At 43.4% G+C, this 23602-nt stretch overlaps 1 protein-coding gene across 1 annotated transcript in view; it reads right to left on the bottom strand.

The window, feature by feature from the left end:
- The window catches only part of LOC124712416 (galactose mutarotase-like), a 53552-nt gene extending 30919 nt beyond the window's left edge, over window positions 1–22633 (bottom strand). The window contains exon 1 of the mRNA XM_047242710.1: window positions 22618–22633. Coding sequence (XP_047098666.1) covers window positions 22618–22633 — 16 coding nt within the window. The remainder of the gene's footprint in view (window positions 1–22617) is intronic.
- Window positions 22634–23602: the final 969 nt, after the last annotated feature.

The raw sequence follows: 23602 nt of genomic DNA, 5'->3' as shown, positions 1-23602 counted from the left end.
GATTATAATCTTTGAATGGTCACTAGCATTCGAGGAGTTCGCAGCCGAGCGAGTAAACTATTGGCTTCGTGAGCGGGAGCACTGTGAACCGAATCTCGCTCCCTGTTCTTTTTTTCCTTAATTCCCACGTAATCCTGATAACACATTTGTCCCGGTATCCGTGCTGGCACGTTTTGACCCACCATAAACCCATTTACCCGGTATATGTCCAGGTAGGGTACAACTCACCTTATGAGCCAATTTTTCCGGTAATCCTGCAGCTAGTTTTGTCCCACTGGAAACAGGTGCACGTACACTAACAACTTTCGATTGTTGGAGGGATCAAGGTTGACAAATCTGAAGAATACTTTCGTACGGTGAACTGCTTCTTCTCCAAAACAATCTCATCGTTTCGAAATCTTCTGCAGTAATAACACAAGAAAACATGGAAATTGAAGGAGAAATATTTCGCATAATTTTCGAAATCCTACCCGAGAAACAACTCGTGATGCAAAACGAACTAATTGCCCAACCAAGACACCGATGAAAAAGGTGTGTTTGAAGAAACTGAAGAAGTCACTTCATCTCCACCAGACGATTACGAGGTCGAAGAGAAGCAGGCGAAAATGGACAGCGATCAAGTTCCGCTGGGTTTGTATGGAGTGTCGTCATATATGGAAGTGAAACGTGGACGATGAACAGTTTTGACAAGAATGGGATGGAAACTTTTGAAATGTGGTGCTACAGAAGAATGCTGAAGATTAAGTACGTAGATCATGTAACTAATGAGGAAGTATTGAATAGAATTTGGAGAAAAGAAATTTAGTAGCACACATTCTGAGACATCAAGGGATCACCAGCTTAGTATTGGAGGAAAGGGTGCGGGGTAAAAATCGTAGAGGGAGATGAGTACAGCAAGCAGGGTCAGAGGCATGTAGGTTGCAGTAGTTATTCGGAGATGAAGAGGCTTGCACAGGATAGTGGCACGGAGTGCTGCATCAAATCAGTCTTCAAAGTGAAGACCACAACAACATATACTCCACTAGGCCTGGTAACAACACTAATGACAAACAACAGTAATATACTTTGGTTACCGTTCTACTTGTCACAGAGAATTGCAACTTTAATCATTTTCATACCCGTCGATGTCTAGCTCTTACATTAAAGTCCGACTGTTCTTCTGGGTGCTTCAGTTTTTTGTCTAGCAGTGTATACACACGCTGGAAATCCGCCAAATTTGTTTCATTGTTGATCTTTTATTATTCTGCTTTAGAGCACGCCACGGAACACAGCCAATTCGCTGCTACACTCCTTTCGTGAGCATTCTCCTCAGCAGCAGACTGCGTGTATCTGTTTGTTTGGTACACTATTATTAAGTGCTGGTGAAGATACGCAGTTGCGGTAAAGGGTACAGCGTTCCAGTGTTTGAAAGCGTAGAATTTTTATCAGTCTTTGATCACAAAAACATTTTTTTATTATATTTGATTACAATTTTTGATCAACTACGATCATCTTCAGATCGGTCTGTTCTACTATAGATTCATTTAGATAGGGCAATTCCTTTGTTGTATTATACTATGGATTGAAATTAACGTATGTTAATGCAGAATTGTACTGCCCTTGGTCCTTTATCATTCGCAACTGTAAACTGTGCATATAGCGAGCGACACTTAGCGGTCAAGCTTTTTCAGTTACTTGTGCCATAGCTACTTGAAATGGCTCCGAGCACTATGGGACTTAACATCTGAGGTCATCAGTCCCCTGGAACTTAGAACTACTTAAACCTAACTAACCTAAGGACATCACACACATCCATGCCCGAGGTAGGATTCGAACCTGTGACCGTAGCGGTCCGTAAAGTTCTTTTACATTTTGAGATGCTACCAATCATAGCTGCATATTTTATGTTTCAATATCATTTTATTAAAACATATATTTTCCTACGATGATACAGACCTGTTTCTCATGTTGTAGTATTTTCCGTTTTACGTAGACGCTAAGAATAGTATTTTATAATCATGAGGCACTGCTACCACTCATTTATTATGCACGGTATTTTTGTCTTCTGTAGACCAATCTCATTATTATCCTAATCTATCGAAAGTAGTGAGGAAATAATCAAAGGCTGATACATGCTCTACCGTTGTTATAAGCAGGGTATGGAATTTAGTATAAAAATTAGAATAATGGCACCTACACAAACTTATGAAACTGCCGACATAACGACCATAGTGTACTGAGCGGATTAGCTATACGCAGAGTATAATTTCTCTTGTTCGTGTTGACTTACAGCAGCCTATACAGTAACTAGCTATCCGACAATGAGAAACCTCGAACTTATGGTCTCCAGAAATTTGTGTGTACACTACATGATCAAAACTAATATGGCGAGTGACCACCCTTCGCCTTTACAACAGTTTGAACTCTGCTAGCAACACTTTGAAGTTTCTCAATGTGTGTGGAGGAGCGGCAGCCCATTCTTCCTCTACAGCCGAAACCACAGCATGTAGTGGTGTTGGCGTAGGAGCCTGGAGCGAAGTGGACTTTCTAACTGATCCTAAAGGTGTTCCATTTGGCTCAAGTTGGCTCAAAAATGGCTCTGAGCACTATGGGACTTAACATCTATGGTCATCAGTCCCCTAGAACTTAGAACTACCTAAACCTAACTAACCTAAGGACATCACACAACACCCAGCCATCACGAGGAAGAGAAAATCCCTGACCCCGCCGGGAATCGAACCCGGGAACACGGGCGTGGGAAGCGAGAACGCTACCGCATGACCACGAGATGCGGGCGGCTCAAGTTGGGACTCCGTGGAGGATCAGTCTATTTTAAGAATATTATTATCCGCAGGCCATTGTCTCACAGATGCTGCTTTATGGCAGTGTGCTTTGTCATGCTCATACAATCATCATCTACAAATTGCTCCACTACTGAGTGGGTTGGGTTATTTGGGGGAGGAGACCAAACAGCAAGGTCGTCGTCAAATCGGATTATAGAAGGATGAGGAAGGAAGTCAGCCGTGCCCTTTCAAAGTATAGCCATCACTGCCAAATGTAGATGTTGGCGTGCAGTGGAGGACTGTTGGATGTGGATGGAAACAGTCAGGATGCGCCGTAGTAAAACTGGGCCGTGATCTTCAAGTGTTTTGTTATTCCCAGCTACAGTACTGCGTTCCTTTCTGTCTGTGTCACAGAGTCCTGCGATGCCGAGGACGCCACTTTGCTGTCTACAAAACAGCTTGGCGTGGAAGGGCTACCTCAGCTACCCGTGCGACATACTGCGGCGTACCGGCCGTGTACAGCCACGGAGTTTTGACAATGTCAGGACGTGCTGCCAGCCGACTCAGCGGCCCCCATTCCTGTTGCCTCAGCGCCGCCCACTGGGAGCCGCAGGGTTCTCCGCTGCATTCTACTTCACCGTCATGGCTAACATAGCGGCGACAACAAGCGCCTGTGAACCGACAGCCAAATCTGCGGCCCTCGCCTCGGGATGCCTCCGGCATGTGTTGGGACCCAAAAAGACTGGCCGCGGTAGCGAGTCGTAGAGTGGCCCGCCGCTGGCTGGCTACAGACCCCGCATTGGCCTCAGAGAGTCGAACCAGCGACCCGCCGTGGACTGGAAAGCTGGCGCCCCATCTGCTGCTGCGTGTAAGCGGTGGTGTGACACTCCCCGACGTCCAGGAGAGCTGCCACACTTGAATGCCCCTCGTTAGAAAACTGGCACCTATTTATACGTGGCTGTGCGTCTGTGTTTTGCTAACGCACCACTCCAAGTCACGTACTCATAGCACCTACGTTGCACCAGTGGGCACCTTCGACCTGTAACTTGCGCCATGCAAAACCACTGTATTTACTCTTTCCATCGGTTTGATGGCCCTGTGCCCTCCATCCTACTTCACCAGCTGCTGGTCAGAAGAACTTACTGCAAACAGGCCCGCACCTGGCTGTAACTTGTGCACTCAAATACTGCATCGAATCTAACTTCCCTATCTTAAACGGTGGTGCCGCTACAAAAGCAACCATCCTGGCATTTGCCTGGAGCTATTTATGAAAATCACGGTAAACCTAAATCAGGACGGCCGTACGTGGGATTGAACCGTCTGCCTCCCGAATGCGAGTCCAGTGTGCTAACCACTGCGCCATCTCGCTCGCTCGCTCGCTCGGTGCTCCACTACTGAGCACTCTACACACTGCTGTAAAATGTGTTCATATCCTTCTGCGCTTAGCGGCACCTTAAGGGCAACAAGGGGACTACATCTTAATGACGAGAAAACATACCCATACCATAACATCATCTCTTCCGCACTCCACTGCAGGCACAACACATTATGGAAGATGATGTTCTCAAGGTATTCGCCTTACTCAAACACTTCCATCGGCTTGATACTCAGTATAGCGTGATTCACCACGCCAAATCACTAATTTCAAATCATCTACTAAGCATTGACTACAGAAATGAGTAGCTTATGAGGAGCTGTACCCTATTTTTTGTATCTCCATACGCACAGTCACTGTGCTAGCCGACAGGCTGGTAACACTTTGGAAGTCAACACTATTCCTTCTGCTAATTTCGTGTGATTTTTTGCAGCCATCCTCCGCAATGCTCGACGGTCGCTATCTGTTGGTACATGAGGTTTACCTGATATCAGTTTAGCTATGGTTGCTTCTACAAGTGTTCAGTTCACAATCACGTCGCCAACATCCGACTTGGGCTGTTTTAGAAGGGATGGAATGTCCTTGACAGATTTTTTACTCAGGTGACATCCAATAACTTGGCCGCGTTCGAAGTCACTGAGCTCCCCTGTCTGAGCCGTTCTGCTCTTATTGCTTCTCTACTGACAACTCAATACCCCACCTCCTTTTATGCTGGCGGGTCCTCCTCTCGCGGCATCTACTGGTCATTTCCGCGTTACATAGAAATCTTCGAATACTTTTGATCAGTAATGCATTTCTTCCGAACTAACTATGAAAGTGTAAACCAGGTATAGCTTATGTTGTGGATTGGCAAGAGAGCCAACCCACTATGAGAGGAAGCCGAAAGGCAAGCGTTTTAGCTCACGCAGGCTGGCGTGAGGTATGGAACAGGTCAAGGAAATGAGACTAGCAAAAAAGGACGTAGCTGTGGAATACTTAACTTTAATCCATAAATGGTGAACATCGCTCTTGACGGTACATGTTTTACAGCATCAATAGTAACTGGTAATGGCGCCTTGCTAGGTCGTAGCAAATGACGTAGCTGAAGCCTATGCTAACTATCGTCTCGGCAAATGAGAGCGTATTTTGTCAGTGAACCATCGCTAGCAAAGTCGGCTGTACAACTGGGGCGAGTGCTAGGAAGTCTCTCTAGACCTGCCGTGTGGCGGCGCTCGGTCTGCAATCACCGATAGTGGCGACACGCGGGTCCGACGTATACTAACGGGCCGCGGCCGATTTAAAGGCTACCACCTAGCAAGTGTGGTGTCTGGCGGTGACACCACAGCTTAAATTCAGAGAAACAGTGTCGGCTGCAATGGAGAGATTTGTACCAAATGCACTGACAAAATAAAATGGTAACCAAGAGGGAGTTGTGCCACATAGACGGAAATTGGTAGGCGTGTTTCTACATCTGAAAAATAATACCTATTCAAATTCCACTACGCCGGCCGGAGTGGCCGAGCGGTTCTAGGCGCTACAGCCTGGACCCGCGCGACCGCTACAGTCGCAGGTTCGAATCATGCTTCGGGCATGGATGTGTGTGATGTCCTTAGATTAGTTAGGTTTAAGTAGTTCTAAGTTCTAGGGGACTAATGACCACAGCAGTTAAGTCCCATAGTGCTCGAAGCCATTTGAACCATTTTGAAATTCCACTACAGAAACATAAGACCGGCGCTAGTGGCACCATTATACAGGTGCAGATCAGATTTGCTTTAAATTCACGCTGTAACGGTCGTGAGCATTAGCTATCTTTGAGACCGGACGTGGTCAGTTGATGTTAGTCAATGATGCCTTTAAGGCGACAAGGACGCCATCTTTATCAACACCTCACTGAATCTTAACGAGGTCGTGTAATAGTGCTACGAGAAGCTAGATGTTCCTTCTGCGATACTGAAGAAAGACTTGGCAGGAAAGCAGCCACTGTATATGACAGCTGTCAGCGGTGATCACGATAATGTACGATCGCAAGAAGAGATGGCTCCAGGCGGGTATGTGGTACTACCGAGAGAGAAGACCATCGTGTTCGGCGTATGGCTCAGGCGCATCGTACTGCATCTGCAGGAGCAATTTGAGCAGCAGTTGGCACCACACGGACACAACGAACTGTATACATCGGTTTCTTCAAGGACAGCTCCGAGCCAGACGCCGTGTAGCGTGCATTCCACTGACCCCAAACCACCGTTATTTCCGACCTTCAGTGATGTCAAGCGAGAGTTCACCGGAGGGAGGCTGGAGGTCTGTTGTGTTTACTAATGACAGCTGGTTCTGACTTCCAGTGATGGCCGTGTGTTGGTTAGGATAAGGCCAGTTGAGGACCTGCAACCGACCTGTCTGCGTGCTACACACACTGGACCTACATTTGGAGTTATGGTCTGGGATGCGATTTCGTGCGACAGCATGAGCGTTCTCGTGGTCATCCCACGCACCCTGACTGAAAAACAGTACATCAGTCTGCTGATTTGACCTGTTGTGCCACCATTCATGAACAGCATTCAGAGGGGAGGGGGCGGACGTGTTTTCCAAGTATCGCTGTTGTAACCCAACATGCTCTACAGAGTGTCGCCGTATTGTTTTGGCCTGCTCCATCGCCATATCTGTCTCCAATCGAGCACATATGGGACCGACCAAGTCCAACAGGCGTAGAACTCCATCCCACAAACTGACATCCGTCACCTGCACGCTACAGTACATGCACGTTTCCATCTTTGCATTCAGCATTCTGGTGGTTGCACCGGCTATTAATGTTACAGAATTTCGTATTTGCAGTGGCTTATCTCGCATTTTCGTTAACCTGTGATCTTGCAGTGTTAATTACTTAAATAAGTATGCTACCTAGACGAATGCGTTCCCGAAGTTTCATTTCTCTACGTTAATAATTTTCTGGTATTGTGACTTTTTGCTCTCGGTGTAAATTAATAAGAGACGGAAATGACACCCCCCCCCCCCCCCCCTTCCTTGGAACAAGAATCTGGAAGAAGCAACGATAAAAGCATGCCAAATTTGAAAGAAAGCAAAAATCCGCAAGTTCGGTGAAATTTTACAGAAGCTCGAAATTTAGTGCGAACCTGGACGCGAGATGCATTTCACAGTTTCCACAACGAAACTCGATCTCGAAATCTGACAGGAAAACCAAAGACATTCTGATCGCATGAGAGATACGCCAGCGGCAAGGCACAATCGATACATTCACTGTGCGATAGCTATGGTAATTTACGGATGACAGTGTCACTAAAGCAGACATACTAAATACGGTTTTCCGAAATTCCTTCACAAAAGAAGAAGTAAATATTCCACAATTCGAATCAAGTGCTGGTGTAGACATAAGTATGTTTAAACCTGATATCCTCGGTGTGGCAAAGTGGCTTACATCACTTAATAAACGCAAGCCCTATGGTTGAGATTGTATACCAATTAGATTCCTCTCAGAGTATGCTGATACAACAGCTCCTTACTTAACAATCATATACTACCGCTCGCTCAACGAAAGATCCGTATCTTAAGGCTGGGAAGTTAAGCAGGTCACACCAATACTCAGGAAAGGAATTAGGAGTAATCCGCTGAATTACAGACGCATATTGCTGATGTCGATTAGCAGTAAAATTTTTGGACATCTGCTGTGTTCGTACATTATGAATTACCTCGAGGAAACGATTTATTGACACGTTGCACGGATTCAGAAAATATCGTTCTTGTAAAATACATTTACCTCTTTATTCTCATGAAATTATGAGAGCTATCGACAGGGAAAGCTCAAAGTGTTCCGTATTTGTAGTTTTGAAAAGGCTTTTGATACAGTTCACTATGCTGTTCAAATTAGCTTACCCGGGCTCCTATTTTTTTATCCAGTATTCAACCTGCTGCTGCATTACCCCCATTTGATGTTGTGTTTATAAACCTGTATTCACCTTAACAGAAGTCTTGTTCCTCTTGCGACCGAACTTCACTAATTCCCACTATATCTAACTGTAACCTACCCATTTCCCTTTTTAAATTTTCTAACCTACCTGCCCGATTCAAGAATCTGGCATTCCACTCTCCAATCCGTAGAACGCCAGTTTTCTTTCTCCTGATATCGACGTCCTCCTGAGTAGTTCCCGGGAGTATCATCTCAGTTCTGCAACTGGGTTCATATTACCCACCAGAAAAGTCACAGTTCATAGCAGCAAAATACCTACAAGTAAAACAGAAGTGATATCTGGCTTCCCCCAAATAAGTGTTATAAGCCCTCTGCTGTTTCTAATCTATATAACTAATTTAGGAGACAATCTGATCAGCCCTCTTGGATTGTGACCAGACGCTGCTATCAGTTGCAAAATTATTTAGGAAAGATATTCGTATCTTGCGAAAGGTAGTAATTGACCCTAAATAACGAATAGTGTGAGCTCATCCATGTGAGTACTGAAAGAAACCCATTAAATTTCGGTTAGCTGATAAATGACAGAGAAATAAAGACTGTCAATTCAGCTAAATACCTACAAGTAACATTTATGAACAACTTGAATTGGAACCATCACATAGATAATGTTGTGGGGAAGGTGAATCAAATACTGCGCTTTATTGACAGAACACTTACAAGGGGAGGCCACAACATTGAGATCACAGATTTATTTCAAACTTTGTGCACCTTTAGTAGGCCATTAAAACAAAATAATGTGCAAGCCATCCCCTCCCCCCTCTCCCCCCGCCCCCCTGAACCATGGACCTTGTCATTGGTGGGGAGGCTTGCGTGCCTCAGCGATACAGATAGCCGTACCGTAGGTGCAACCACAACAGAGGGGTATCTGTTGAGAGGCCAGACAAACGTGTGGTTCCTGAAGAGGGGCAGCAGTCCTTTCAGCAGTTGCAGGGGCAACGGTCTAGATGATTGATTGACTGGCCTTGTAACATTAACCAATACGCCCAAGCTGTGCTGGTACTGCGAACGTCTGGAAGAAGGGGAAACTACAGCCGTAATTTTTCCCGAGGGCATGCAGCTTTACTGTATGGTTAAATGACGATGGCGTCCTCTTGGGTAAAATTTTCCGCAGGTAAAATAGTCCCCCATTCGGATCCCCGGGCGGGAACTACTCAGGAGGACGTGGTTATCAGGAGAAAGAAAACTGGCGTTCTACGGATCGAAGAGTGGAATCTCAAATTCCTTACTCGGGCAGGTAGGTCAGAAAATTTAAAAAGGGAAATGGATAGGCTACAGTTAGATATAGTGGGAATTATTGAAGTTCGGTGGCAAGAGGAACAAGACTTCTGGTCAGGTGAATACAGGGTTACAAATACAAAATCAAATAGGGGTAATGCAGGAGTAGGTTTAATAATGAATAGGAAAATAGGAATGCGGGTAAGCTACTACAAACAGCATAGTGAACGCATTATTGTGCCCAAGACAGATACGAAGCCCACGCGTACTACAGTAGTACAAGTTTATATGCTAACTAGCTCCGCATATGATGAAGAGATAGAAGAAATCTATGATGCGATAAAAGAAATTATTCAGATAGTGATAGCAGACGAACATTTAGTAGTCATGGGTGACTGGAATTCGATAGTAGGAAAAGAAAGAGAAGGAAACGTAGTAGGTGAACATGGAATGGGGGTAAGGATATAAGAGGAAGACGCCTGGTAGAATTTTGCACAGAGCATAACTTAATCATAGCTAACAGTTGGTTCAAGAACGGTTGTATACGTGGAAGAGGCCTGGAGACACTGGAAGATTTCAGATAGATTATGCAATGGTAAGACAGAGATCTAGGAACCAGGTTTTAAATTGTAAGATATATCCAGGGGCAGATGTGGACTCTGACTACATTCTTTGGTTACGAATTGTAGATTAAAACTTCAGAAACTACAAAAACGTGGCATTTTATGGAGATGAAACTTGAATAAACTGCAAGAACCAGAGGTTGTAGAGAATTTCAAAGAGAGTGTTAGAGAACGATTGACGAGAACGGAAGAAAGAAATACAATAGAAGAAGAACAGATAGCTTTGAGAGATGAAATAGTGAAGGCAGCAGAGGATCAAGTAGGTAAAAAGACGAGGGCTAGGAGAAATCCTTGGGTAACAGAGGAAATATTGAATTTCATTGATGAAAGGAGAAAATATAAAAATGCAATAAACGAAGCAGGCAAAAAGGAACACAAAAGTCTCAAAAATGAGATCGACAGGAAGCGCAAAATGGCTAAGCAGGGATGGCTAGAGGACAAATGTAAGGATGTAGTGACATATATCACTAGGGCAAAACCGGTTCTAAGCAAGAAAGGGAAAGCAGAAAGGTGGAAGGAGTATATAGAGGGTCTATACAAGGGCGATGTACTTGAGGGTAATATTATGGAAATGGAAGTGAGCGTAGAAGAAGATGAAATGGGAGATATGGTACTGCGTGGAGAATTTGAGAGAGCAGTGAATGATCTAAGTCGAAACAAGGCCCCGGGAGTAGACAACATACCATTAGAACTACTGAGAGCCTTGGGAGAGCCAACCATGACAAACCTCTACCATCTGGTGAGCAAGATGTATGAGACAGGCGAAATTCACTCAGACTTCAAGAAGAATATAATAATTCCAATCCCAAAGAAAGCAGGTGTTGACAGATGTGAAAATTACCGAATTATCACTTTAATAAGTCACTGCTGCAAAATACTAACACGAATTCTTTACAGACGAATGGAAAAACTGGTGGAAGCCGACCTCAGGGAAGATCAGTTTGGATTCCGTAGAAATATTGGAACACGCGAGGCAATTCTGAGCCTACGACTTATCTTAGAAGAGAGATTAAGGAAAGGCAAACCTACTTTTCCAGCATTTGTAGACTTAGAGAAAGGTTTTGACAATTTCGACTGGAAAACTCTCTTTCAAATTCTGATGATGTCAGGGGTCAAATACAGCGAGCGAAAGGCAATTTACAATTTGTACAGAAACCAGATGGTAGTTACAAAAGTCGAGGGGCATGAAATGGAAGCAGTGGTTGGGAAGGGAGTGAGACAGGGTTGTAGCCTATTCTCGATGTTATTCAATCTGTATATTGAACAAGCAGTGAAGAAAACAAAAGAAAAATTCTGAGTAGGAATTGAAATCCATGGAGAATAAATAAAAGTTTTAGGTTTGCCTGTGACATTGTAATTCTGTCAGAGACAGCAAACGACATGGAAGAGCAGCTGAACGGAATGGACAGTGTATTGAAAGGAGGATATAGGATGAACATCAACAAAAACAAAACGAGGATAATGGAATGTAGTCGCATTAAATCAGATGATGCTGAGGGAATTAGATTAGGAAATGAGACACTTAAAATAGTAGAGGAGTTTTGCTATTTGGGGAGAAAAATAGTTGATGATGGTCGAAGTGAAAGTATATAAAATGTCGACTGGCCGGATCTGCCCTCATATGAGAGATTTTGGAGCACTATGGGCGGGGTCCTGCAACCATCTCGGGATTTTGAAAATCTTACTCGCCAACTGGATATAATTTGACATGATATCCCCCAGGAGGATAGCAACAACTCTGTCAATGCCACCCGAATAATTTCTTACATAAGATCCATAGCTGGACCAACAGGTTACTGCCTTGTTCAATTTGTGAAGCTCTGTCTCTTGAATAAATCATCCAATTTTTCTGAAATTCTGATCGTTTGTTTATTTGTACATGTACATCACATGAAACGATTTCCGTTCCATTCGGATTATTTCATCCTGGTGCGTCGTTTCTTTTTGATCTTAGAGTGTATTTGTAGCTACCTATTTACGTAGGCAGCATGGCAACTAACCAAGTCTGGAAGTCATTCTGAGACAGTCGTGAATCCATAAACGTGTGTACAATACATTAAAATAATAGTACATTGATCTACATTTTTATTTATTTAAATTACACGCCTAGTTTCGTAGCATAAAACTGAGGAGAAAATCTGTATGGTCATGAAACGAATCCGAGAATGAAGTTAACGTCAGAAAAGTAAGAACAGATAAAATAAAACGTATTAAAATCCCACGCAAATCGCGACGATATATTAGCATAATCAACAATGCAACTCAGGGATTGGCTTTATTTTCTGTCTAGGAATAGAAGGCTTGATCCACGAGGAAATTCTTCAGTTTAGGCTTGAAATCGCTAGGATTACTGGTAGGACTATTAATTCTTGTAGTAGCTTACTGAAAATGTGTGCAGCAGAATACTACACGCCTTTCTGTACAAGAGTCAAGAGGTTGCGATGGAAATGCAGATTAAATTTCTCCCAGTATTAACCAGCGAAAACTGCTAATCTTGGGGTTAAGCTCATATTCAAATGGTTCAAATGGCTCTGAGCACTGTGGGACTCAACTTCTGTGGTCATTAGTCCCCTAGAACTTAGAGCTAGTTAAACCTAACTAACCTAAGGACATCACACACATCCATGCCCTAAGCTCATATTGTTATTAACAAATGACACGAAAGAAAATGAATATTCAGAGGTAAATGATAGAATTCCCAGACTCCTGAGCAGGTGTCGACAAGAGGTTCTCGAATATACACCACATATTACTCGAACTGCCTATTTCTGAGCCAAAAATACCCTTTGTGAATGGGAAGAGCTACCCCAGAATACAATGCCGTATTTCATAAGCGAATGGACATAAGCAAAGTAGACTAATTTTCGCATTGCAGATTTCGTTTTTGAACAAGATCCTGAACATGGCCTTTCCATGGATTTTTACTGTACGTCTGGACACCTAGAAATTTCAAGTGTTCGTACTCACAAGTCTTGTGTCCGTTCTGTGTAATCAAAATATAAGTTTTGGTTGAATTTTATCCTAGATACGGTAAAAACTAAGTCTTACTGTGATTTAGCGTCAGTTTATTTTTTGCATCTTAGTGATTTACGCCCGCTGTAATTAGTCTAATCTTGTCTTTGCAGTTCCTGTGGGTTGTGATACATAGCACATTCCTAAGAAGGTGAATCAGAATGCCTTTGCTCTGTTTTTTGTACGCAAATTACGGCTGTAAATAAATATACAGTGTAGCGCCAAAGAAACTGGTATAGGCATGCGTATTCAAATACAGAGATATGTAAACATGCAGAATACGGCGCTGCTGTAGGCAACGCCTATATAAGATAACAAGTGTTTGGCGCAGTTGTTAGGTCAGATACTGCTGCTAAAATGGAAGATTATCAACATTTTATGGAGTTTGAACGTGATGTTCTATTCGGCGCACGAGCGATGGGACACAGCATCTCCGAGGCAGCAATGAAGTGGAAATTTTCCCGTGGGACCATTTCACGAGTGCACCGTGGATATCAGGAATCCGGTCAAACATCAAATCTCCGACATCGCTGCGGCCAGACAAAGATCCTGCAAGAACTGGACCAACGACGACTGAAGAGAACCGTTCACGTGGCAGCAGGGGACTGTTCAAGCTGGTGGAAGCTCTGTAAATGTATGGGGCGTGTGCAGTTGGAGTGATATGGGACCCCTGATACGTCTAGTTGCGACTCTGACAGGTGCCAATTACGTAAGCATCTTGTATGAATACCTGCATCCATTAATGTCCATCGTGGATTTGGGCAATTCCAGCAGGACAATGCGACATCCCACACGTCCAGAATTGCTACAGAGTGACTCCAGGAACACTCTTATAAGTTTAATCAATTCCGATAGCCACCAAACTCCCCAGACATGAACATTATTGTGCTTGCCTGGGATGCCTTGCAACGTGGTGTTCAGAAGAGGTCTCCACTTCCTCGTACGCTTAAGGGTGCGTGGACAGCCCTGCAGGATTCATGGTGTCAGTTCCCTCCAGCACTACTTCAGACATTAGTCTAGTTAATGCCACGTCATGTTGCGGCACTTCTGCGTGCTTGCGGTGTCCCTACACGGTATTAGGCTGGTGTACCAGTTTCTTTGGTTCTTCAGTGTGTGTCCTTTCCCAGCGGTGGATCTTTCTAGAAGCGGCAGAGCCTTATTTGCCGATAGCTGCACGGCTTGGCGCTGCTGTCAGTTCTTGAAGATGGCGGTTGTCTTTCACACGTCCATAGCGTGTGAGCAACGAAGTGTGATTCGTTTTCTATGGAGCAAGGGACGAACGGCCTTCGAAATCCACAGAGAAGAGCAGCCCATGTATGGAGAAAAGTGTTCCGCTTTGAGAAGTGTGAGGTGATGGTGTTTTGAGTTCACAAAAAGCTGTGAAGAGTTGCATGACAATGAGCGTTGGTGGAGGCCGCGTTCGTCGCTTGCTGACATTTTCCACCTGGATGCAATGCTGAAAAGAGATCGCCATGTGCACCTCAAGAACATTTCCCAGGAGCTTGGCATTTTGTATCGGGGTATTTAGGACATCATTCAAGGGTCCTTCATGTACTGGAGGGTTTCATGTCGGTGTGTGTCTAAGCAGTTAGAAGACATGGTGCAAGGCGAGCGAATGACTGCTTACTGGATCATCTGCAACAGTTGTGATGAAACGTGCATACTGCATTTCAAGCAGAAATCGAAGCAAGAGAGCATGGTGTGGAAACATCCGGGCACTTCTATGACAAAATAATTATGTTCAGTGCCATCTGTTAGGAAGATGTTAACGGTCTTCGGGGATCACTGCTCCTCCTGGATTTCATGCCAATAGTTGGAAACATCAGTGCTGACTGTTATTGTTCCAGGGCGTCACATCCACCAGGTGCCATCAGGAAGAAGCGCTGAGGGTTTCTCGATGCGGACAACTTGGTTATCCTCCACAGCAATGCGAGGCCGGCTTTGGCAATCAGAACCGTCGACAAGCTTCGATAATTTGAGTGGGAGAGTCTGGCGCACCCATCACACAGTCCGGACCTCGCCTCAAACAATTACCACGATTTAGGTTCAGTGAAGAAATTCTTGGAAGGACAGCGATTCACATGTTACGATGAAGCCAAAACAGAAACAATAGCCTGCCGGGATGGCCGAGCGGTTCTAGGTGCTGCAGTCTGGAACCGCGCGAGCGCTACGGTCGCAGGTTCGAATCTTGCCTCTTGCATAGACGTGTGTGATGTCCTTAGGTTAGTTAGGTTTAAGTAGTTCTGAGTTATAGTGGACTGGTGACCTCAGAAGTTAAGTCCCATAGTGCTCAGAGCCATTTGAACCAGAAACCATACTGTGGTTCCACAGTCAGCATGACGAATTATGCCTCAAAGACTCCTCAAATTTAGGGCTCCAATGGGACAAATATCTGAACTGATGTAGGGACTACATGGAAAAATAGTGTAAAATATGTAGAATAGTATGTATGCTTGTGATTACAAGTATGCACCTTATTTAAGGTTGAATAACAAGTGATCTATTTTTGTTCTATTTATTTTTGCAAGTTTCCAACTACTTTTCGGCTTATTGAGCCATCTTCAAGAAACAACTGACTAGTGTCTAGAAGGGATACTAATTATTAGGTAACCAAACATTACAAGAAAAGATACAATCCGCTTTCACAGACTGCTGCGAATCAAATTCGTGTTTAACGTTGTAAATTACACTTTACACAGTGGACAGTATTAAACGCAATGAGTAACTAAATTACACTATCTGACAGTATTACAGGTCATATGGTTATAATTCCACTCTTCATCTGTGTTGTGCACGAAACATGTATTTTAATATTGTAAATGTACCTTTTCCGGCTAATGAGAAACAGAGGCACTTTCTGACTCGTCCTCGTACATTTCTTGCTTGTTGATGTCAGTCTTCAAGGGTGTGTCACATCAGGTTTTTCAGTATTTCGTGCTGCCATTATTTGTGCACGTCCAGTATTCCTATTTAGCCGTATTTGGTATGAGTTTCGCACTCCTGAGGAATATTTTAAGATGGGTCGCACGAATGTTAGCAAAAGCAATCTTCTTCGCAGGCCAACTCCATTTCCCAGTATCTTTGCAACCAACAATAGTTTTCCACCTGCTTTACCAAGGAGTGAGCCTATGTAAACATTTCATATCCCTGCAGAACGTTACTACTTCGTTGCTTGACCTCTTTCTAGTATTTATTTTAGTTTATATTTAGATGTCATTGTACGAAGGAACGTCCCGTCGACACTGAGGTCATTAGGATTGGATTGGATTGTTTGGGGGGGAGAGACCAAACAGCGAGGTCATCGGTCTCATCGGATTAGGGAAGGACGGGGAAGGAAATCGGCCGTGCCCTTTCAAAGGAACCATCCCGGCATTTGCCTGGAGTGATTTAGGGAAATCACGGAAAACCTAAATCAGGATGGCCGGACACGGGACTGAACCGTCGTCCTCCCGAATGCGAGTCCAGTGTGCTAACCACTGCGAGGTCATTAGGGACGGAGAAAAAGCTCAGAACGATGAAAGCCTGGGCAGAGAAATCGGCCATGCCCTTCCAAAGGAATCACCACCTTATTTGGCTGGAGCGATTTACTGATATCACAGAAAACCTAGCTCTGTATGATGAGATGCGGAACTGAAACGATGTCTTGCCGAATGCGAGCCCAGTGCGCTAATCCTTGTGCCAGAGCACTCTGTGTCATTATGTGAAACAACCAAATACGTATTAATGTTATCAGTATAAGTACCCTTTCCCTAGTGAAGGAAGCTGGACGGGGTAAAAAGAAATCTAGAAAAATCCTTAGATAACGCATGAGATGTTGAATTTAATTAGCGAAGGGATAAAATAAATAAATAAAAAAAACACAGAAGGGCGAAAGGGAACACAGACGTGTAGAAAATGAGCTTGAGTGATTTAATTTTAACTGTGATTTAATTTTGAATTCACTATATTACAGTTCAATTTACTTTCATATAGAAATTGAGATGTGTTGTAGAGGGAGAGATTATTCTCTGATTGTGATGTTTACTCTTTGAAACTGATATTCGCTTGGAGCAGCAGAACGTTTGCTATTGTCGAATTTACCGGATCTTGAGCAGTCAGGTGCAAATATAAGGACCCAAGAAGACTTTGAGTATTTATCCGTTGCACATAATTAGAGATTTTTGTGTTAGGTTCCTCACTGACGGACGATTCACCCGTGGCACATTAATGGAAGTGGTATTTAGCTTGATATTAGTCCTTCAGAGCTGAGGGTTGGACATACAATAATGAGCTAAAACATTGTAAGCACCTGCTTGATAGCTTGTTTGTCCATCTTTGGAACGAAAAACATCACTGATTCTGCGTATCAGGGATACGATAGTTTGTTGGAAGGTTTGAGGTGGTATGTGGCACTATATATATCTACGCACAGGTCATGTAATTCGCGTAAATAACGGGCCGCTGATCTGAGTACGCGGTAATGGCATCTGACGGCAACCCAGATGAGTCGCATAAGATTTAAATCAGGTGAATCTGGTTGCCGAGATATCAACATGAGCTCATTATAATGCTCCTCAAACCACTGTAGCACGGTTCTGGCTCCGAGATATAGACAATTAAACTGCTGAAAGATGATATCGCCGTGGGGGAAGAAATCAAATTCGAAATTTGTGGTTAGGACTATGGGACCAAACTGCTGAGGTCATCGGTCCCTAGGCTTACGCACTACTTAATCTAACTGAAACTAACTTATGCTAAGGACAACACGCACACCCACGCCCGAGGGAGGGCTCGAACCTCCGACGGGGTGTGCCGCGCGAATCGGGATAAGACGCCCTAGACGGCACGGCAACCCCGCGCGGCGAAGAAATCAAGTATGAAAACATTCAGGTAGTTCGCAGCTGTCGGGGTGTCTTCGATTACTACCACAGGTCCCACGCAAACGCAGTAGAGTGTCTCACATAGCATAACACTGCTCCCACCAGTCTGCATCGGAGGCGCGCTGCACGTTTCGAATAGCCGATCGCGTCGATGATGGCGTTTGTGGAGACCATCGACCCAGTGTGAGAAAAATGTGATTCACACATAGAGCTGACACGTTTCCATTGACGGACGGTCGAATCTCGATGATCCCATGCCTACTGCAATCGTAATTGATGATGTTGGGGCAACGTATGAACATATAGGGGTCGTCTGCTGCAGACCTCCATGTTGAACAATGACCGATGAACGGTGTACTCCGAAACACGTTTGCGTGCACCAGCATTGCGCTATTTCGGAAAGATGTCACAGATCATCATATATCCTACTTTACAGAGCAAACAGGCCTCCGAACCCTATGTTCAGCGAAGAGTCTTGTACGTCCAACCATCTAGCGCCTAGTGGTAGTTTCACTGTCCTCCTACCTCTTTCCGTAGATGTTCACGACAGTAGCACGTTAACATCAGACCAGCTTCGCCGTTTCCGAGATACCGATGATTTCCCCATTTGCAGTCCATATTTTAGCTAGAGTGGTCCCCCGTCCGTGCCTGTCGGCTTAACCTTTTTTGTCAATGTGTCACGTGCCCGGAACGGTGGGCAGTGTTCATAATGTTTTGGCTTAACAGTGTTTCAACAAAACCCCATCTTTCATGCCATTAAATCGAGAACGGCCACAAGCTAATAGTGAAAGTCTATAATTTCCTCAGGACACTAAAGCAGTTCCAATACCTATACTCTTAAATTTCTTACGATACAATACTAACAAGAGAGAGCGTCGGCACTGATACCATAGTTATAGAAAATATAATACCGATATTTAGTCATATTAGTAATTTCAGGACGTCGCTAGGTACACCTACATTCACAACGCGGTGGAAAGTTGTCATGCCAACAGATTCCATACCATGTGTTACTTGAGGTGGAGCGCATGACTACGGCTAATGGTAAGATCTTGTATTCGAGAACATAGCACGAGGATAACACCCCAAATCGGTCACATTATTTAGTTAAATAGGGTAACCGTCAGGAAGATCTAATTCTAAATTCCTATTGTTACAGCAGATTAACACTACAGTAGACTCGCTTATTTGGAAAACAACCAATTTACGAACTGTGATTCTGACCCAGACTGCCGAAGTACACTATGTGGTCAAAAGTATCCGCACACGTGGCTGAAAATGACTTACAAGTTAGTGGCGCCCTCCATCGGTAATGCTGGAATTCAATATGGTGTTGGCCCACCCTTAGTCTTGATGACAGCTTCCACTCTCACAGGCATACGTTCAATCAGGTGCTCGAAGGTTTCTTGGGGAATGGCAGCCCATTCTTCGCGGAGTGCTGCACTGAGGAGAGGTATCGGTCGGTGAGGCCTGGCAGGAAGTCGGCGTTCCAAAACATCCCAAAGGTGTTCTATAGGATTCAGGTCAGGACTAAGTGCAGGCCAGTCCATTACAGGGATGTTATTGTCGTATAACCACTCCGCCACAGACCTTGCATTATGAACAGGTGCTCGATCGTGTCGAAAGATGCAGTGGCCATCCCCAACTTACTCTTCAACAGTCGGAAGCAAGAAGGTGCTTAAAACATCAATGAAGGCCGTTCTGTGATAGTACCACGCAAAACAACAAGGGGTGCAAGCCCCCTCCATGGAAAACACGACCACACCATAAAAACACCACCTCCGAATTTTGCTGTTGGCACTAGACACGCTGGCAGATGACGGTCACCGGGCATTCGCCATACCCACACCCTGCCATCGGATGGCCACATTATGTACCATGATTCGTTGCTCCACACAACGTTTTTCCACTGTTCAATCGTCCAATGTTTATGGTATTTACACCAAACGAGGTGTCGTTTGGCGTTTACCAGCGTGATGTGTGGCTTATGAGCAGCCGCTGGAGCATGAAATCCCAGTTTTCTGATCTCCCGCCTAACTGTCATAATACTTGCAGTGGATCCTGAAGCAGTTTTGAGTTCCTGTGTGATGGTCTGGATAAATGTCTGCCTATTATACATTATGACCTCCTTCAACTGTCGGCGGTCTCTGTCAGTCAGCAGACGAGGTCGAAAATGGTTCAAATGGCTCTGAGCACTATAGGACTTAACATCTTAGGTCATCAGTCCCCTAGAACTTAGAACTTCTTAAACCTAACTAACCTAAGGACATCACACACATCCATGCCCGAGGCAGGATTTGAACCTGCGACCGTAGCAGTCCCGCGGTTCCGGACTGCCTAGACGCCTAGAACCGCAAGACCACCGCGGCCGGCTCAGACGAGGTCGGCCTGTGCGCTTTTGTGCTGTACGTGTCCCTTCACGTTTGCACTTAACTATCACATCGTAAACAGTGGACCTGGGGATGTTTAGGAATGTGGAAATCTCGCGTACACACGTGTGACACAAGTGACACCCAATCACCCGACCACGTTCGAAGTTCGTGAGTTTCGCGGAGCGCCCCATTCTGCTCTCTCACGATGTCTAATGACTACTGAGGTCGCTGAAATGGAGTACCTGGCAGTAGGTGACAGCACATTGCACTTAATGTGAAAAACGTATGTTTTTGGGGGTGTTCGGATACTTTTGATCACATAGTGTATATGACAACGCACTTTTTACCTCGCAACTGCACTTGCTGGATGTTGGCGGGTTTATAATGACAGTGCTTCGAGTGAAAACTGATTAATTTTGAGATCAGTAGCCAACTAAAATTGTCCGATGGATATTAACTGTAACACCGACCGTATTTCTGCAAGCTGGTACCCAGCATCACACCTCGGAAATAAATACGTAAATTCTGCATGTGGAGGTCAGCCTGAAAAGTCTCAAATACTAGTTAATGGAAATAAACAAATATTTTAGAAGTGCCTGATACTATTATCTGTATATTCAGTGCAAAGCTTGTAATTTATAAAAGTACTCAGTCCGGCACCTTACTGTTTACAGAAGAAAAATTGCTGGTAAGTACATTGGTACAATAAAAAATCAGTTATGAAAAATCAGTTAGCTGTCGTTATTCACAGGAAAACTTGAAAAATTGTCTCAAGGATTAGGAATGTGCAGAGTTATAAAATAGTGTTATCTAGAATTGAAGCGGAGTGAAGAAATAACAATTCCATTTTACGCCGCGGTGGAGAATGTTTGTTTTTAAACAATATAATATGCGCTTCTCGGATTGTGGAATGTGTATATGATTATTACATTAAAGTCGTGCATAAATTCAATAAGAGTTCGTTTCCTTGCTTTGTGTACTTCGCGTTGGCAAACCGCTCTGCTACTGAGAACGTCTCTTCGTCAGATATCTCGTCACTTTCGTGTTCCCTGTTTATATAAATATACTCTTTTCCAATTTTAAAATGATATAGGCCCATACATTTTTTTCACTCAGCTGTAAAATTTAGAAAAAAAAGAATTACGACGTTTTTGCAGAAAGCTAATAATCTGAATGGAAGGGTAGTTTTCAGAACAGATATCACAGCCTGAGACGGGAGGTGATTAAAATTAGATTTTTTTTGTTCAGTTTACCCGAAGGCCTGGTTTTATCTGATGGTGTCGACGTACATTGACTTCATAAACAGAATCGTGACATTACCTATTATACGTTGGACATAGCTTTGCAACATCTTCAATCTTGAACAATTTTGTAGATCTAGTATAGAGTTGGAAAGCGTGTAATACCAAGCATTTGTGGTGTGAGTTCAAATTTATTTCTTCATTATATTTGTCATAAATAATATATCTATTTTCCGAATTAACAGCTCACTTCATGGACTCAATACTAGAAATAAGAATAATCTTCTTAGATGTTGAAAGTCGTTTACCGTGGACGAGAACGGTGTCCATTGTTCAGAAACATGAAGTTTCAGTAACTTGCTGGCAACTATAAAATGTTTAAGGAAATTCTAAAAGATTTATAGGATTTAGTGCTGTCCACCTCCTCCTGTTCCGTTGTCAAATATCGCAGTAGAAACTAAAGATGTAGCCAACATATTAACAATCAACGAATGTGACTGTTGTGTAAAATCTGACTTCAGCTAATCTTCAGTGCAGCCATGCAATAGTTGTACGTAAATGTCAGCTGCTTTCTGTTAGACGTCGTTCTGCTACAAGAGCCTAAGAATTTTTTTTGTAATGTGGGTAGTCGTATTCTCTACAACCTTATCAATTCTCTTATTTTTCAGTTGTCGATATTAATTACACAACCATGTGACGATTACTATAGCACAAATAATTTATTGCTTATTTATGCTTCTATACACTATATTGTCTAATATTAAAAATTACTATAAAATGACTTTCGTACAGTTACAGTGTTCACGAAGGCTGTAGTTGGAAATAACATTACCTTATCATCACAGAAAAATTGATGATCATAACGCATACGTTTTATCCTTTCTTAGTTAACCTTCCGTATCAAAACTTGTATGCGCTTTCTAGTTTTTAGTTGTATGTGTTAAAGAGCTGTGCAAAAACTACTTTTCACTGAGACGAACAAAAAAATACATTTTGGATAGAAATTCTAAATGAGACATTTGTTATCATTAAAAGCACAGAAAATTGGGAGAGTATCAAAACGCTAATATTTCTCTAGCCTTCATGTTCATACAACATTAAGTCGACACTTCTTGTTTGAGAAATTACCTTTGTTTTAGACAGTAGTTTTCAGCTAAATCTACCTAATTTCGGTAAATAATCGGGTGATAAACAAAAACCTACCTTCAGAAGGGTCCATCTCGACCACTTGCCGTTAAATTAATCACGAGCCACCACTGGATTTCAGCGTTCAGTAATAGTACGATTTATAACACTTCATATTCGAGCAGAGTAACAAGCTTGTCCGACAGATGGAGAAATAAGTGACACTCTTATTGCCTCATTAATCGCTATAACCAGAGATATGTATCTACATTATCGAATCCATAGAGCAGGAATATCTCAGGAGTGAGTTCTAACGCAGTCTAACAAAACAGTCGCGACACTCCATCTCGTTTTTGTTATCCTCAGAGATAACAGCATCCCAAGCGGCCAGAAAGTGTCACTCCTGAATACGATATCGGATGAGAGCGAATACTAACGCTTATATTGGTTTGTAACATAGTTTTTACAAGAGGGAGTGTATGTAGTGCCTTAAAGTCGACGACAACTAAAATATTACACCTCAGTTGTGATTAGTTTCCGAAGGACTCTGGCAGATATGAAACGGTGTATTGCGGGGCACTTCATTTCCGATTCACTTGTAACGCACAGGCATTTACTGAATAATGTCGTTTTCCCTTAGTAAAAAAAAAAAAAAAAACCGCTTGTAAACACCAGAAGACCTGACCCTTTACAGAAAGATGTATATCTATCCATCAAAGTAGAGTTTTCTTCGCTACACTTTCAGGCAAATCAGTGAATTTGGACCGTAGGAAACTTATGTGGAATGTAATCCCTGCATTTTTAGCATATCAAACAATCCACCTCAGCTGTAGCTTTAAGGAAAACCACACAGACGTGATAATAAATCGTCAAAAGGAATAAAACTGATTAGCAACATAGGGAAACTAATTCCACGACTGTTGCTAAAAATGAGCCACCCGGGGCAAGAATCTTCAACTCATACACTTTTCAAGCAAAAGTAATCACATATATAAAGATATTTGTCTATTAGAAAGTCGATTGAAGGGTAAGAAAAGGCAAATCGTAGGACCTCATGAACGAT

The sequence above is a fragment of the Schistocerca piceifrons genome, chromosome 8, assembly GCF_021461385.2.
Source record: "Schistocerca piceifrons isolate TAMUIC-IGC-003096 chromosome 8, iqSchPice1.1, whole genome shotgun sequence".
NCBI lineage: Eukaryota > Metazoa > Arthropoda > Insecta > Orthoptera > Acrididae > Schistocerca > Schistocerca piceifrons.
This window is presented reverse-complemented; position numbering and strand designations above follow the sequence as displayed.